General features: G+C 50.1%; 6 protein-coding genes across 7 annotated transcripts; 2 read left to right on the plus strand and 4 right to left on the minus strand.

Moving 5' to 3' along the window:
* The first annotated feature begins 3,257 nt into the window (after positions 1-3,257).
* On the plus strand, positions 3,258-4,848 carry PV06_01978 (uncharacterized protein). The gene has a single exon (XM_016402617.1). The coding sequence runs from the start codon at positions 3,316-3,318 to the stop codon at positions 4,789-4,791; it is 1,476 nt and encodes a 491-aa protein (XP_016266514.1). The 5' UTR covers positions 3,258-3,315; the 3' UTR covers positions 4,792-4,848.
* On the minus strand, positions 4,678-6,040 carry PV06_01979 (uncharacterized protein). The gene is made up of 2 exons (XM_016402618.1): positions 5,490-6,040; positions 4,678-5,431 (listed from the first exon to the last, which is right to left on the minus strand). The coding sequence occupies exons 1-2, from the start codon at positions 5,933-5,935 to the stop codon at positions 5,323-5,325; spliced, it is 555 nt and encodes a 184-aa protein (XP_016266515.1). The 5' UTR covers positions 5,936-6,040; the 3' UTR covers positions 4,678-5,322.
* A 204-nt stretch (positions 6,041-6,244) lies between these two features.
* Positions 6,245-8,943, plus strand: PV06_01980. 2 transcript variants are annotated; one of them, XM_016402619.1, is made up of 7 exons: positions 6,245-6,546; positions 6,607-6,860; positions 6,912-7,032; positions 7,091-7,154; positions 7,218-7,405; positions 7,468-7,566; positions 7,647-8,943. In XM_016402619.1, the coding sequence occupies exons 1-7, from the start codon at positions 6,437-6,439 to the stop codon at positions 8,689-8,691; spliced, it is 1,881 nt and encodes a 626-aa protein (XP_016266516.1). In that variant the 5' UTR covers positions 6,245-6,436; the 3' UTR covers positions 8,692-8,943. The 2 variants fall into 2 exon arrangements, with proteins under 2 accessions (XP_016266516.1, XP_016266517.1); XM_016402620.1 differs by having other exon boundaries at positions 6,912-7,154.
* Positions 8,944-9,624: 681 nt separating this feature from the next.
* Positions 9,625-10,144, minus strand: PV06_01981 (uncharacterized protein; the record flags this gene model as incomplete). The annotated part of the gene is made up of 2 exons (XM_016402621.1): positions 9,625-9,889; positions 9,951-10,144. 2 exons carry the CDS (start codon positions 10,142-10,144, stop codon positions 9,625-9,627), a joined length of 459 nt encoding a protein of 152 aa, XP_016266518.1.
* A 44-nt stretch (positions 10,145-10,188) lies between these two features.
* PV06_01982 (uncharacterized protein) lies at positions 10,189-10,722 on the minus strand (the record flags this gene model as incomplete). Its single annotated transcript, XM_016402622.1, has 1 exon — positions 10,189-10,722. One exon carries the CDS (start codon positions 10,720-10,722, stop codon positions 10,189-10,191), a length of 534 nt encoding a protein of 177 aa, XP_016266519.1.
* Positions 10,723-11,869: 1,147 nt separating this feature from the next.
* Positions 11,870-14,821, minus strand: PV06_01983 (uncharacterized protein). Its single transcript, XM_016402623.1, has one exon. The coding sequence runs from the start codon at positions 14,700-14,702 to the stop codon at positions 12,327-12,329; it is 2,376 nt and encodes a 791-aa protein (XP_016266520.1). The 5' UTR covers positions 14,703-14,821; the 3' UTR covers positions 11,870-12,326.
* Between the last annotated feature and the right edge of the window lie 231 nt (positions 14,822-15,052).

The raw sequence follows: 15,052 nt of genomic DNA on the forward strand, positions 1-15,052 counted from the left end.
AATCGGCCAGGCATACCGTGCCGGATCATTGATCGCATTTTCCAACATTAATCATCGCCTGAAAGGTGTGGGTCTGGGCCCTGTCCTTGTCAGTTTCATCGTCGTACAATACTTTACCGTCAATCTCGCATGGATCATGAACTACTTCCGCAATTCCTTCCGAAGCCCGCTACCGTGGGAGGGTAGGATCGAGGATTTCTACAACAACGATGTGATCGGGAACCCAGACCCTATTGCGGGCAGTCTGAGTTCCGACGGAAAGTCCGTCGTCGCTTTCACCAAGTACCCTGATATCAGCCTGATAGGGGAGACCGTCGGATGGTCTGCTTTCATCTGGTTCCTCATCTGGATCTCGATTTTTCGAGGCGTTGGCATGACTGGACGAGTGGTCTATTTCACCATGGGCTTGCCGATCATCACCACCATCATCATTGTCGGTCGAAGTCTCTCGCTGGACAATGCTGGAGAGGGCGTCCGTCTTTTGTGGGCGACTTGGCGAGGCGGGCAACTGACTTCCGGGACGGTATGGCAAACTGCCGTCGGCCAGGTCTTCTTCTCTACTGGAATTGGATTTGGCTACTTCACCTCCTACGCCTCGTACAACGCCAAACACTCGAATGCCGTGATGGATGCATTTTTGATCTGTGGCAGTAACGTCCTCTTCGAGAACTTTGCTGCCTTTGCAGTGTTTGGCATTGTGGGCTATCTTCGACGTTGGCCACAGGATGGCGTTCGACTTGGTGCCTTTGTCGTCGGCTTCCTCACCCTGCCGGAAGCCGTATTGCAGATGCCAGGTGCAAACTGGTGGGCAATCTTGCTGTTCTTCACACTGGTAGTTCTCGGCTTCAGCTCGGCCTTCGTTATGCTGGACGCAGTTGCCACGTTGCTTGTCGACTCCGGCCTCAAGTACTCGAGACCTGTGATTGTAACTGGTCTTACGTTGCTCTCATTCCTCATGTGTCTGCCCTACTGCACCGAGTTTGGATACTACCTCCTCGACGGAATTGACAGATGGGTCAACAACGTGGCTTTGATCTTTGTGGTGTGGTCCGAAGTTGTCAGTGCAACAACCGTTTACCGCTGGAGAGATGTTGTCGATCAGACGGGCCTCGTTGCCTTTACGGTCTACAACGTCGGGTACTTTGGTGGACAGGTTTTTGGTATATCCCTTGCACATGGCATTGGAAACCCTGGAGCCGGCGCCGGCGCCGGAATTGGTTTCTACGCGGTACTTGCCGTCGTGTCGGTCTTTCTTGCAAAGTCTCCAGAAGTGAAAGCGGCAGGCTTCTGGAAACGAAATGTCTTCCTCAGTCGTTTCTGGTACTTGGCATTCTACTCAGTACGTGTCCCTACTCTTTGCATGCTCTTCGTTTATTGATCAATCTTCCAGGGAAACCAACTTAGGCGTGATCTCAACATTATAGTCGGATCAGGACGAAACTGGAAGATTCCTCCTTTCTGGCCTTTTCTCCTTCGATATGTCAGTGGCCCCGTTCTCGCCATTATTCTCAGCTTCGCCTATCCGGAATTTCACACTCTGCGATATGATCCGCTGATGATCACCGGCTTTATCGTCGCTAATATCTGCATGGTTCTTATCATCCTGGGCTTTGTTTTCCCGAGATACTACGAGGTTTTCATCCCTCCACATCGTAGACACGAAGGTTCGGGGCCAACCATCGCCATGGAACCGAAGTTGGAGATTGAATCTCGACCAGGTGGCCATGACTTGGACGGCGACGCAGGTTATGTCCACGGGTCAGCCGAAGAAAAGGACCTTCAACATGATAGCACGTTAGTTCAGCCCTAGAAATGTACAACTCGTGTTTGCGGCTGAAGAATATAATCGCTTCTCGATCTTCTATTTGGCACGAATAATGTCGACAACTTTCTATGTTCCTGGTACCATTAATCATCTTGTTTTGAAGATATGAGCATTCCAAGAAATGACCACCTGTAGTCAGTCACCTCAAAGTATTATAACAGGAGTAAACGGGGAAGCACCAGGTGCGCACAGGGCTAGTCTGTAACCGCAACAACAACAAACCTCGAACCCAGAGGTCTTCCTGATCCGTAAAGACCCTTTCTGTGACCTACGCTGCGATCCTGCAGCGTCCTGTAGACAATGTCGACGTCCTCGTCGACCTCAGAGACTCGTTAGCACTCGCCGCTTAGTCGTCCTAGCCACCTGTGTCTGTACAGGCGCACTCGACATTCACAGGGCCACGGGGTGAGTGCGTTACTCGTTCAGCATCACGCACCTAGGGCTCACAGCCACCAGGGAACAGCGCACTCATACTCAAGGAAAAGAAGACTCATCTCATTGCCTAGGGGCCTAGTTGCACACCTCCGTGTGTGCTATGCTTGTTACTATCTACTCATTCTAATGCCTTGACCAAGACACTCACATCGTCCCGCGCACACACTTGCCACAGCCAATCAACGGCCACTAGGAGACATCTCCATCCTTTCCCAGTACAGTATGTATCTCCTCTGCAGCCAATTTATTACAATTGTTCTTGGCATCTTCTTCTTCTTAACTAATGTATGCCTAGAGGACGTGCCTAAACATCATTTAGTTAAGAATGTAGTTAAAGCTTCTAGTTAAAGGTCTCAACTCAATTATGCGCAAGGATTTCTATCCTTTTTGCGAAATCTTCTAAATTTTATTATATTTATATATTCTTTAGTATCTTCTAAGAGATTATTTAGACTTATTCTAATGGTTTCTTTATTAATATTGTAAAGGAATTGTGTCTTGAAGTGTAATACGGAGTAATATAGTGGACTTTCTCATACAAATTTATGCCAAGAAAAAATGTAACAAACTGGCTGCGAAGGAGATAAAGAGACATTGAGCACCGACCTCGGACTGGCCGGGCCGTGTGAAACTATGTTTTAAGGTGAGACGGCCGAAGTAAAAGTAAGGCTGCCATGATCTGAAACGCCGCCGGCCTGTTCGGATGTCAAATTTTGTGATCTTGAGGACTGAGAAGAGAAGCCATAAGCAATAGTTGTAAGCAGGGATTGGCGCTTGAAGCGAGCAATGATGATCAGTGGTTGGTGGTGATGATGATGATGCTAGGCCCCTCCTCCAAATCGAACCCCCTATAGCCCCTCCAAGGCTTGTACTTTTCCGGATTTCCCAGGGTCCAGTCTATTGAACTCGAGCTGAAGTCCAAGCTTTTTAGTCGACATCATCGACAACAAGCTCAGCTGAACTGCAGCTATTGCGTGGCCATGCCAACTCGGCGTACCTTACTACTAGTGAGCTCATGATCGTCTCATAATTGTGTATTTCTCCTTTGCTGTTTGATGAGTTTCTTTCCGATCTTCCAGCGCAAACCTCAAACTGCAATCATGGCTCCCAACGTCACCATTCGCAATGTCAGCAACAATCCCCTGACTCTAGTGTTGGTCGAGCATTTCGACCCTGCTCCAGATGAGGGGTTTCAGATGCAAAACGTGACAATGTCGCTGGCCTCGGTGACCAACAGCATTGGCCTGACGAACAGCACCACAAGGAAAGAAGTGCCAAAGATCGATGCTGATGCCAAACCCTTTGCAACAAGAGACGTCTCGATCAAAATACCACCATTCACCGTCGTGCCCACCGATATCAAGGCTGTCATCAACAAGCCCAATGAACGACTCAGGCTAACGTTCCAGACTGATCTCGGAGGCAAGCATCAGATGTACTGTCCGGTGCCGACGAAAGAAACTGCATCCTTGGTCGCGTTGGCGCCGAACCCCAAAATGCGCTTTACTGGCATTTATCTCCCTGACTCGTCCTACGTCGCACTGTTCAACACGTCGAACTTGGAGGCGTGGATGAAGGAACTGCCAGACGAGACACCTCTAGGTGCGTTGTCGATCCCAGGCACGCACAACTCTCCGACACACCACAATGCACCACCCTCGGTGCGATGCCAGGCTGTCTCGCCTAAAGAACAGTTGGAAAATGGTGTTCGTTTCTTCGACATCCGCGTCCAAGTACCAGAGCCGTACGATCCGAACTCAGACAAGCTGCATCTCGTCCATGCTGCATTTCCAATAGCTTTGTCGGGGACCAAGTATTTCCGAGACCTCTACAACACCATCTTGCAGTTCTTGAAGGATCATCCTAGTGAGACACTGATCCTCTCGCTGAAACGCGAGGGCACCGGCAAAGGAACCGACGAGCAATTGTCACGCATCCTCAAGAATCACTACACCAATTTACGTGAGTGGTTCACCGAACCCCGTGTCCCTTCATTGGGCGAGGTTCGAGGACGCATCGTCCTCCTGCGTCGGTTCGTGCTGGAAGAACCACTCCGCAAGGAATGGGATGGACGCGGTTGGGGCATTGACGCCCAAATCTGGGCGGACAACACACCCAACGCCATGTGTCCATCCGGTGACGTTTGCGTCCAGGACTTCTACGAGGTCCTCGAGAAACCAACGATCGAGAAGAAGATCCAGTACGCGAGGGACCATCTCGAGCGTAGTGGCTGTTGTAAGTTCGAACGTGGAAATGTCCAGGCTCAGGGAGACAAGAAAAATCCTCTCTACGTGAACTTTTTGAGCGCAAGTAACTTTTGGAAAGTCGGGACTTGGCCAGAGAAGATCGCGGCTGAGGTCAATCCTGCGGTCACTGCACATCTGTGCCAGAACCACATGTTGGAAGATCAAGGCCGTGTCAAAGATGGAGATTGGTCCACTGGCATTGTAGTAACGGATTGGGTTGGTCAGGGTGGCGATTGGGATATTGCGCGAGCCATCGTTGGAATGAACTCGAAGTTGGTTCGTTAGATATTATAACTTTGGTGGTATAAGGAAGAATCTATGTTTTTCATGTCTTTAGACGTCAGTTCACCTCTATTGAGGATGATTCAAGGCGGTAATCGACACCTTAACGATGTCCGCCCTGAAAACTAGCGTGATTGAAGCCTAGGTAAGTCGGTGAGTATCCAGGCATAATATTTACAGCAATTGGGTATACAATGATTGAGTATCTTAAGAAGTCAATCGAGTGGTTGAAGAAGTTTTCGTCACAATTGACCGATCAGGGAATCGTCAGACTGTGAACAATTTCTTCCTTTTACCATGACACGAATCTGTTCCTCAGTTTTATCGCCATCAGCAACCTTCACGAGGTTTATGGCTCACTCTGTTCCAATCTCTACAGCACTGGGACTATTGGCACCACTGAAGGCTTATTGTCATGTCAGGCTGACGTGACTGAAACCCATTGGCAGAACCTTGTCCGGCTCTTTTGACAGAAGTCATCGGCGCCGGGAAGCTCATCATAAGTATCGTAAAAAGCATTATGGTTCAACTCAATCAATGACTGGTTGCTCCTGTCCAGCCACCAAATGCGAAACTCCCTAGGAAAGTTCCTCCCAGGATACTGAGAAAATAGCCGACGTTCATGGTCATGACTGCGAGCATCCTAGCTTCAGGGTCAGCCGTCATCCAATCTGGTGTAGTATATATCGATGAATTCTTACAGCAAATAGCTCACTCCAGCCAAAACAACATCGAGCACAGCTCTCGATGCAGCTTCATGTGCCGTCCAAGGCCGGGCTTGTATTCCTCGCGTGGGGAATTCGATGGTGCGAGCACTGAACTTGTCATGGTCCGGCCCTAACAAGGTCGCACTGTATCGGTCTCGGGGAAAGACACTTCTGATGGCAAGGATCGCTCGAAAGATGACGGCAAGAACAATCAAGAATATGCATGTGCCAGCGTACTGTCCCGTGGACGCAGGTGTCCATGCTGTGGAATACAAGGGTGTTTTGGTTCCCGAAAAGAAGACCATCATCATGTCTTCCATACCCATCATCATGGTTCCCCCATTGCTCATGGAGCTGGCAGTGCTCATGGCACTCCCTGCCATTGTCGAAGTTGGTGAGCCTGCCATGCTCGTCATCGATGACATACCCGACATATCCATTGTGATTTTCTGTGCAACGGTTGATTGTTTGTGGTATACTGCAAGACGGAGGCAAGGCACATTCGAGTTGTATGAAGAGATGATAAAGTTTGAAAAAGAGATGCTTGTCAGTCTTATCCAGCGTCCAGCACTTCGAGGTCGTCCATTCATACCGTTGTTGGACCCAATCAGCGACTCCATAATTCCGGTGAGCAAGTAACGCTATAGGTCGCCTGAAACTTGCTCAGGGTGGAAACTTGCTCACAATACTTTACCATCCCTGGGAAAGTCGTTCGTGGCCAGCCATTCACTCATGCTAGCGATGGATAACTCACCGGGATACGTATATCGAGGATGCATGCGATGCCGAATTGCCGTTGACAAATACTCGCCGAATGGGTGAGACGGATCACAAGCCAGAGAGATATAGGGGTCTACAATATCATCAACACATCTCTCAAGAGAAAGGTCGCGAAAACTTCTTCACACGACCGTCGAGCGTACACCGCAATCGATCTAATCATGGTAGCGTGGCTCGATTCTCCCATTACGCTGCACTCCTCTCGGAAGTATATGTGCATGCTCAATAACACAGAGCAATGTACATATCAGCAAGGCTACTGGCGTTTCTGGTACTGTCTTTTTCGTGACACAAGAACATCTGACAGTCTCTTCTAACAACCACGATTCAGGTACGAAGCCGATCACCGCTACGGGTTGCCGACCATCGCCTTCTTTCTCACTGCCATTATCCTTTTCTCCTTCGCACACTTCCTGTCATCCACGTTGCCAACTAGGAGTGGGGACAAGATAACCATCTGGCGACGCGTAGCAGCGAGCTTCAGATATCTGTCCTATCGAGGGTACCGTTTGAAAATCTTAGGATGGAACTCACCTCCATTGGGGCTCCTACTGCTGGCAGCCACCGGAACCATCTATTTTTTCTGTGAGCAAAGTTGAAGTAGGATATCATTCCCAAATGCTAATATCAACGTAGGCATGACCCTCGCTCCAAAGCCTTACTACTGGCCCAACACGAGGACCTTGAGCTATGGCGACTCACCACCGATAGCGACCAGAGCCGGGTGGATGTCATTGGCTTGCATGCCCTTTGTCTTGTATGGCACACCCGACCTATTCTTTCTGAGGGTCTGTAGTCATATTGACATGAATCAGTGCAACCGCCGCAAAGGCCAATATGATCACCCTCGTGACGGGTGTCTCGCATGAGAAACTTCAGGTATTAATCAAACGACTTCCGAGGCTGAACTTCTCGACCATGCTAACACAATCTCGTCTTCAGGTATTCCACCGTTGGATCTCTTATGCCATGTACATCCTAGCGCTCATACACACCTTCCCATTCATCGTCAACGACATTTGGTCGCATGACATGATCAATCAGTGGGACACCAGTGTGGTGTATTGGACTGGCGTCGTGGCCTTGCTCGCCCAGACCTGGTTGACATTCGGGTCCATGAGTCCAATTCGGTGAGTCTTTGTCCTGTTGTTCTCAAGTTTGCAAGAGGAGCATTGCTGAAACGATCAATAAGGAAAATGTGGTATGAAGCGTTCAAAGTGATGCACTTCATCGCGGTCGTGACCTTTGTGGTTTTCTTTTTCTTCCATTGCGACCACACGCTGACTTCTTGGTGAGTAACGAGGGTCGCTTCTAACGAGGCGTCACACCTCCAACCCCCCCGGCGGACACTGACACGCAATTCTACCACAGGGACTATTTCATTGCCACCGGAGTCTTGTACGTCGTCTGCGTTTTGTATTCGCAGATCCGGACTTTTGCCCGACACGGGTTCGGCCAACGGGCAAACATCTCCCTGGCCGCCAACGGTCTGATCCAAGTCTCGGTGCCGGTCGCTTTTGACTGGGTTCCGGGTCAACACTGCTTTCTTCGTTTCCGGTCGATGGGTCTACACGGTGTCACCCTCCACCCATTCACAATCTGTTCATTGCCTCACTCGCCCGCCAAGAAGGTTGGCGGAGAAGGGTCGTCCTCCTCCAGGACGGTCGACTTTTACATCCGGCCCTCGGGCGGGTTCACCGGTCGACTCGCCAAGCACGCCGCCGGAGGCACGTCGGAGCCGGTCCTGCTCTACGGCCCGTACGGGGGCGTCAACATGCAGAGGCTGTTGGAGTGCCACCGTCTCGTCGTCATCGCGGGCGGCTCTGGAGCCGGCTGGACGCTCCCCTTTGTCGAGTTGCAAATCAGACACGTCCAGCGCGTCCTCCGGGCGGAGGAGAACGCCCAGGTCGCTCCCTCTCTCAGGCTCGTCCTCGCGACCCGCGACCGCGCCACGTGCAAGTGGTACCTGGGTAAGATCCAAGAACTGCTCGGCGCATACAACACCGCACTCGCCGCCGTCAAGTCCAGCGTGGAGATATACTTTACCGGAGAAGGAGGCAAAGAAGAACTATTAGAGTCGTCGTCATCTCCCACACAGCCCTCCAAAGGCCAATTCACGTCCAAGCTCGATGAAAAGGATATGGAAAAGGTGCTGCCACCAGAGGGATCCATGTCAGACTCTATCGACGACCTCGACGCCCTTGGAGTAGAAACACACATGGGTCGTCCAGACCTCAACAATATTGTGGCAAAGGAAGGGTCTAGAGAATGGAGTCAGAACCTTGGGGTGTTCGTCTGCGGTCCACTCGAGATGCAAAATGACGTTCGCAACGCCGTCGCCGACCAACAGTTGGATATCATCAAAGGTTCCGTGAAGGACGTCTATCTACACTTGGAACATTTTGACTGGGCTTGACATTTGACCGTCGTCACCTTTCACAAAGGATCTAAATTAAAACAGGTCTGGCCCGTAGAGAGAATAGCCTATCTTTTTGATCTGTGGTTCGGTTTCTGAAACCGATGATGATAATGAAAACCAAAATCGGCCAGTGAAGCATCCACTCCAATACCTGGACCCGACGCCAATGCACCATCTTCTTCTTTCTTTTGTCTTTTGACAAGGGAGTCAAAGAATCTGGATCACCAGTTTTTCCCATGTAGTATCTATCCGTCCCAAAGTGCTTTCTTCGTAGGGCATCCATGTCGACATGCCACAGTACTTACTTGGGGCGCCAATACTTCTGGATATAGATATTTATTCGGAAGCTTGTTGTTGTCCGCCTACCTCTCCATCGACAGACTCCTGACCATCTTCTGGCTCCGGCTCCAAGCTTGATCCTGCGACTGCGTCCGCTTCCGCCATTGTGGTGTCTGCCTGGCTTTTGACTTTTCTCCTCGGTTGGGGTTGAGCTTTGATGCCAGAATTGGGACGTTGGGATCGTGCGTGCCCATCGATAGCCCTCCTGGTACAATATCCCGCAGTGTCGAGCTAGCGCCATGTTACCCTTTTGGATCCATTCAATTTTAACCAACAAAGTATGTGCTGTTGAATATACCGAGGTTTGGTTGGTACGAATAAAAGTGACTTTCCACGCGGTCATGTTGCGATGGCGAGTATGAAGGAGAGAAGAAATTGACAAAGTCGACGAAAACATGAGTTCAGGTGACCCCAACAAATATGTGCCAGGTCTAAGGCCATGCAGGTACTGTTCAGTCAAAGATTTGAGTCTATCAGGGGGGGGAGCCTGGCCCGGTTCATTGATTTCGATCGAACACAGCAGGCCATGACCGACTCATCTCACAAGAAACCCGTTGGTCCCTGACTTGACTCGGGAACAAACCACGAGGCTCATTTCTTGGCCCTCTTGTGACCCTTTCGGGGAGAGGAGAACTTGTTCATTGTCTCATTAAGCTTCTGCATCGCCGCTTCCTTCTTCTTATTCTCCTTGGACTCCTGAACGATGATCCTTAGTCTGTCGTATGCGAACTGTTTCACGCTTGTCTTGTATGCGGCGAGGGCGTTTATTGAACCACACAGATGGATCCTCAGCCGGTTTTCCAGCACCCTGATACTCAGCGAGCCTTCGAACCGGGAAGCCGGTGTCGGCGAATTTCTTTCGGGTCCTCAAGATGCCGAAATTGAGTGTCACCCGTTAGAGCTTCATTCACGAACACATTAGTGCCGGTTTTGTGGCTCTGTCCTGTTGTCGCTGTGACAGCCGATTCATAGACTGATAACGGGCTTCGGCAGTGAGTTCAGTCTTTTGGCCTTCGTTGCCTTCTCCAAGGCCAATTCCCACCAGGTTCCTCAAACATGCGAACTCAAGGTAGTGGCGCTCCAGAGTAGTTGATCTCGAATCGTGGCCCATGATGTCACAAGCTGCATCATTGCCCAACACCAGGGCAAGATAAATTACAAACCTTCCGTACAGAGTGTAGAATGTGATGGCTTTCTCTCACTTGGTTTGTCGGAAGGGCTTTCAGAAAAAGCAGCCGTGCCTTGAGGACAGCCTACGCGCTGGCCGCGTAATTTCAAATACTCAGTCAAAGCTGTCGCTCTCAGCGGCCGATTGGCGTCAACTGCCGTGCCCTTGGACACAGCACTCAGAAGAACTGGTTTGCCGAGGAACTCGGGCTTCACTCGTATGTTTTGTAATTGACTTTCAAAGAGCTCTTCCAGGGTGTTGATATCCATCAGTGCATTACGACGGATGGCGATGGCAAGGAGGCGATGTGGTACCGAGAACTGAATATTGGAAGCCCTGCTCGGGGAAAGCAGAGTGAACTTCAACGTTCTATTGGTTTCGGTGTCTTCTGGATGCAAGGTGTTCGTCTTGAGATTTCGTATCATAATCTGGGTAATTGTGCTTAAACTGGTCAATAATGAGACCATGAAGCTGAGGAATGTGCTTACAACCAACTGTGAAAGCTCGGTGTCTTTCCACATCGAAAAGTCATCATCATCGTCTGAATTCTGTAGCAATTTTGTGGGCTGTGCCTCCAAGCGAGCCTGGTCGGACGGCAGTAAATCTGCCAATGCACCAAGCCAAGCGATGACATGTGTCTCGGAGGTTTTGATCCATGAGTATGGTCAAATCTCGTGTAACTATATATAAATTTATCTGTTTGTGTACCCAGGCTTGGGTTGCCGTTCATCCAAGGATTGGCTGATGAAACTATCCACGACCAAGGTCGAGCTTCAAGGACAAGGTCTCATTATCTCATGGTGGTGGTGGTGTTGTATACATGGATACATCAGGTCAAATCGGACTAGGCTGCAACTAGGGAAAAGAGGTTGACCAGTTCTGTTGGGGGTGTGCCCACATATATAGGACGCCTGGGATGAAGGCTTCACATAAAGTGAGACATTCAGTAAATTCAGAGCCGGTTCAGAGGGGAGAGGAGTGTAGTAAGTTTCGACAGTGACGGTTGAAACTATAGATATGAATGAGAAAACCCAAATGAATGCTAGACACGGTGACAAAAGTTGAATAGGAAGAATAAGAGAAAAACACGAAGTCAATATAGCTGGATACTTAGAGTTACCTTCTCTTGGTCGTCAGGGTGTCACGAGTCCAAGTTATGAAGAATAACTCCTCCAGTACCTCGTGCCTCATCACTGCAGGTAACCGTATGCCGTATACCGCTTTAACTGATGTGTTCCATTCATTTACCTTGGTATCGATTGAATTATGCTGTCACTGACTTTGTCCCGATCTGCAGCAGACATTTCATCAAGGCGGGACGATGTTGTGGCGTTGGGCGTTTGACATGCTAACACTCACCTAGGTAATCATGTCACAGTCATCAGAGTTCGTGTCTTCATGGGAAGTGGTATAGACTTGGTTTTTTTTCAAGCAAATATATTCTGTAAATATACTTAGTACCAAGAAAAATTTCGATCGGAGGTCCTCCGGGTTATGAGCCCGGCACACGCTTCCGCTGCGCCAAGTTGCATGCAGGCAGGGAGTAACTCCCACCCCGTACCATACAGAGAAGACCATTCATTCCGGGTAAAAGGCTACCTACCTAAGGTGTTTACATTTAGAGACACGTAGGCAGCTCACAAACCAACCAGCGGAAGAGAAATCGAATTGTGAAAATGACATTTGTTATATTCATTGTACAGTATTTACAAAATGGAGTCGAGAGCTGGGAGGGGTATCAATCAATTAATCCTCATTCCGTGCATGGCAATGCCCAAAATGCCAAACCAAAAAAACTCCAAGTCATGCAGCGTCCGTCAAGAGTTGTTCATGCAATCGTGTATATACGTTGACAGAATGTTCCAAGAGGAAGATAGAGCATTTCACAGCGTCTCTCCCATTGGGCTTGATGTTTGGGTGATATACATAGGATCCCTTTGAGGTCCCGGTCGATAAGCTTGGTGGCAGTAAACGAAATAGCACAGAGGTTGATCTCTATGGCTGCCGCACAATGAAGAGGCCGCAGAATTCTGCCTTGAAAGACGCCTGCATATCAAAATTTGGTAAGGCTCGCGCGCTTTGCCGAGACGTATCGCGGTCGCATTGGTGACGTGGTGGTCTCCTCTCAAGAAGTCTTCGCAGGTTCCAATTCCAATGTACTTCCATCCTTCGAGATGACGACCTTTACCAGTTCGCCGGTCTTCAGTTCGCCGCGAATGATCCTGTCGGCCAACCTGCGTCCAATCTCGTGCTGTATCAGCCTGTTCAGAGGACGAGCGCCATATCGAGGGTCGTACCCCTTCTCGCAAAGCCAATCCTTGACCGAATTCGAGATGTCGAGGCGAATTCTGCGATCGTCAAGTCTGGTCTGGAGCTCCTTGATGCGAATATCGACAATGTCCCTCAACGCCGATTTGGACAGCTTGTTAAAGATGATGAACTCGTCGATACGATTGAGGAATTCTGGAGGATAGCTTGCCTGAACGACCTCCATGACGCCCTTCTTCTGTTCGGGAGTGACGTTCTCGACATTCGCACCCGAACCCATCAGGATCTCGGCGCCGAGGTTGCTGGTCAAGACGATCAGAGTATTCCGGAAGTCAACCTTGTGGCCTTGCGCATCAGTCAAGAAACCTTCGTCTAGAACCTGCAGAAGCAAGCTTGAAATGTCCCGGTGCGCCTTTTCGAACTCATCAAAGAGCAGGACAGCATAAGGTTTCCGTCGGACGGCCTCGGTCAATTGACCTGCGTCTTCGTAACCGACATAGCCTGCCGTCGCACCGATAAGGCGGGAGACAGTGTGCTTCTCCTGGAACTCTGACATGTCAAATCGGACCACCGCACTTTCTGTGCTGAAGAGGAAATTGGCAATCTGTTTGCACAGTTCCGTCTTGCCTACACCGGTGGGACCGAGAAACATGAAACTCGCGAGCGGCCGGTTCTCGTTGTTCAGACCGGCACGCTGCATCCTGACGGCATTGGCAACCGCAGTCAGAGCCTCATCCTGACCCCGGACATGTTCTCGGAGCTTGTCCTCCATCTTGACGAGCTTCTCGACTTCTCCTGACATGAGCTTGGTCACTGGGATACCCGTCGTGCGACTGACCACGTTGGCGATATCGTCGGCAGTCACAGAGTCGTGGATCAACGTCTCTCCGTCCTTGGTCGTCGTTTTCACTTCCTCACCTTCCTTAGGCAATTGGTCTTCGAGCTTGGGAATGGTGGCGTACTGGAGTTCACCGGCTCTGGCGAAATTACCTTCTCGCCGGGCTTGCTCCAAGTCATAACGAGCCTTTTCCAGGTCTTCCTTGGTCTTCTTGATAGTTTCGATCTCTGCCTTTTCGCGATCCCAAATCTCGGTCAGGCGGTAGACCTCTTTTCTCTTTTCCACCAGTGTATCTTCCAATTTCTGTCGTCGCTCCTTGGAAGCAACATCGGTCTCCTTACGTAAGGACTCGAGCTCTATTTGTATCGTCATGATTTCTCTGTCAAGTTTCTGGATAGAATCTGGCTTCGACTCTTGTTGTAAACGTAAAGCCGACGCAGCTTCGTCGACCAAGTCGATGGCCTTGTCCGGAAGGAAACGATCAGTGATGTATCTGTTGCTGTATGTTGCGGCAGCGACGAGGGCACCGTCCGTGATACGAACACCATGATGCACTTCGTACCTGTCCTTGATACCTCGCAGGATAGATATGGTGTCCTGTACTGACGGTTCACCGACCAATATAGGCTGGAAACGTCGTGCGAGCGCCACATCCTTTTCAATTTGACGGTACTCATTCAAAGTTGTGGCACCACAACACTGCAGTTCGCCGCGGGATAAAGCAGGCTTCAACAGATTGCTCGCGTCGATGGAACCTTCTGCTTTCCCCAAGCCCAAAAGAGTATGCAGCTCATCGACGAACAGAATGACGCCTCCTTGAGCTTCTTCCACCTCTTTCAGCACCTTTTTCAGTCGTTCTTCAAAATCACCTCTGAACTTGGCGCCTGCGATCAACTGGCCCAAATCCAGGGAAATGACTCTCTTGTTCTTGATGCTCTCTGGTACGTCGCCTCTGACTATTCGCTGAGCCAGGCCCTCGAGGATGGCTGTCTTGCCTGTGCCCGCGGCACCAATCAAGACCGGATTGTTCTTCGTCCGCCTCGAAAGAATTTGAATTGTGCGGTGAATCTCTCCGTCTCTTCCAATGACCGGATCAAGCTTTCCTTCTTTGGCGCGGGCTGTGAGATCAACACCATACTCCTCCAAGGCAGGTTTTTCTGGCTCGCCGCTCATGTTCATACGGTGGGTGCCGCCGGGCGGATGAGGTCGTCCATTTGCGTATGTTCTGACGAAGGAAAGCGTTGGATGGCTGGTTGTTGGGATGACGGAGCGTGTGGGTAAGGAGGATCTGAGGCTGGGAGACATTAAAGCCGATGGTGTTCGACGACACAAAGGTATCGATATGGAGCGAGGTGCGTTTGCCCGCCGCGCGAGCGAGGATCTTGCGACGTTCATTGTGAAGTCTTACTGCTGTGCCTATGAAGGACACTTCCAACGGGTGCTATCGGTGATACAGGAGACGATATAACATTGTCTCTATAACAGAAGAGCGAAAGTTTCGAGGTACTAGTACTTTGGCAGAAGTCGTCGATTCCCATTCTCGAAGAATCCAGACACATCGAATGACACTCATGTTGGAGGCAGAAAAGGGAATAGCGTTAAGATCTAGAGCCGATATTGGGCCGTGGCCAATCGTGTCTTGTGATCCACAGCCTTACAGGGCGTCACATTGAGCTAGCCTAATTGGGCATAGGTGTTAATATCAGCCCCACCACAAAATATAATCAGTTTATCTATTTGAATGG

The sequence above is a fragment of the Exophiala oligosperma genome (genome assembly GCF_000835515.1).
Source record: "Exophiala oligosperma strain CBS 72588 unplaced genomic scaffold supercont1.2, whole genome shotgun sequence".
Classification (NCBI taxonomy): domain Eukaryota; kingdom Fungi; phylum Ascomycota; class Eurotiomycetes; order Chaetothyriales; family Herpotrichiellaceae; genus Exophiala; species Exophiala oligosperma.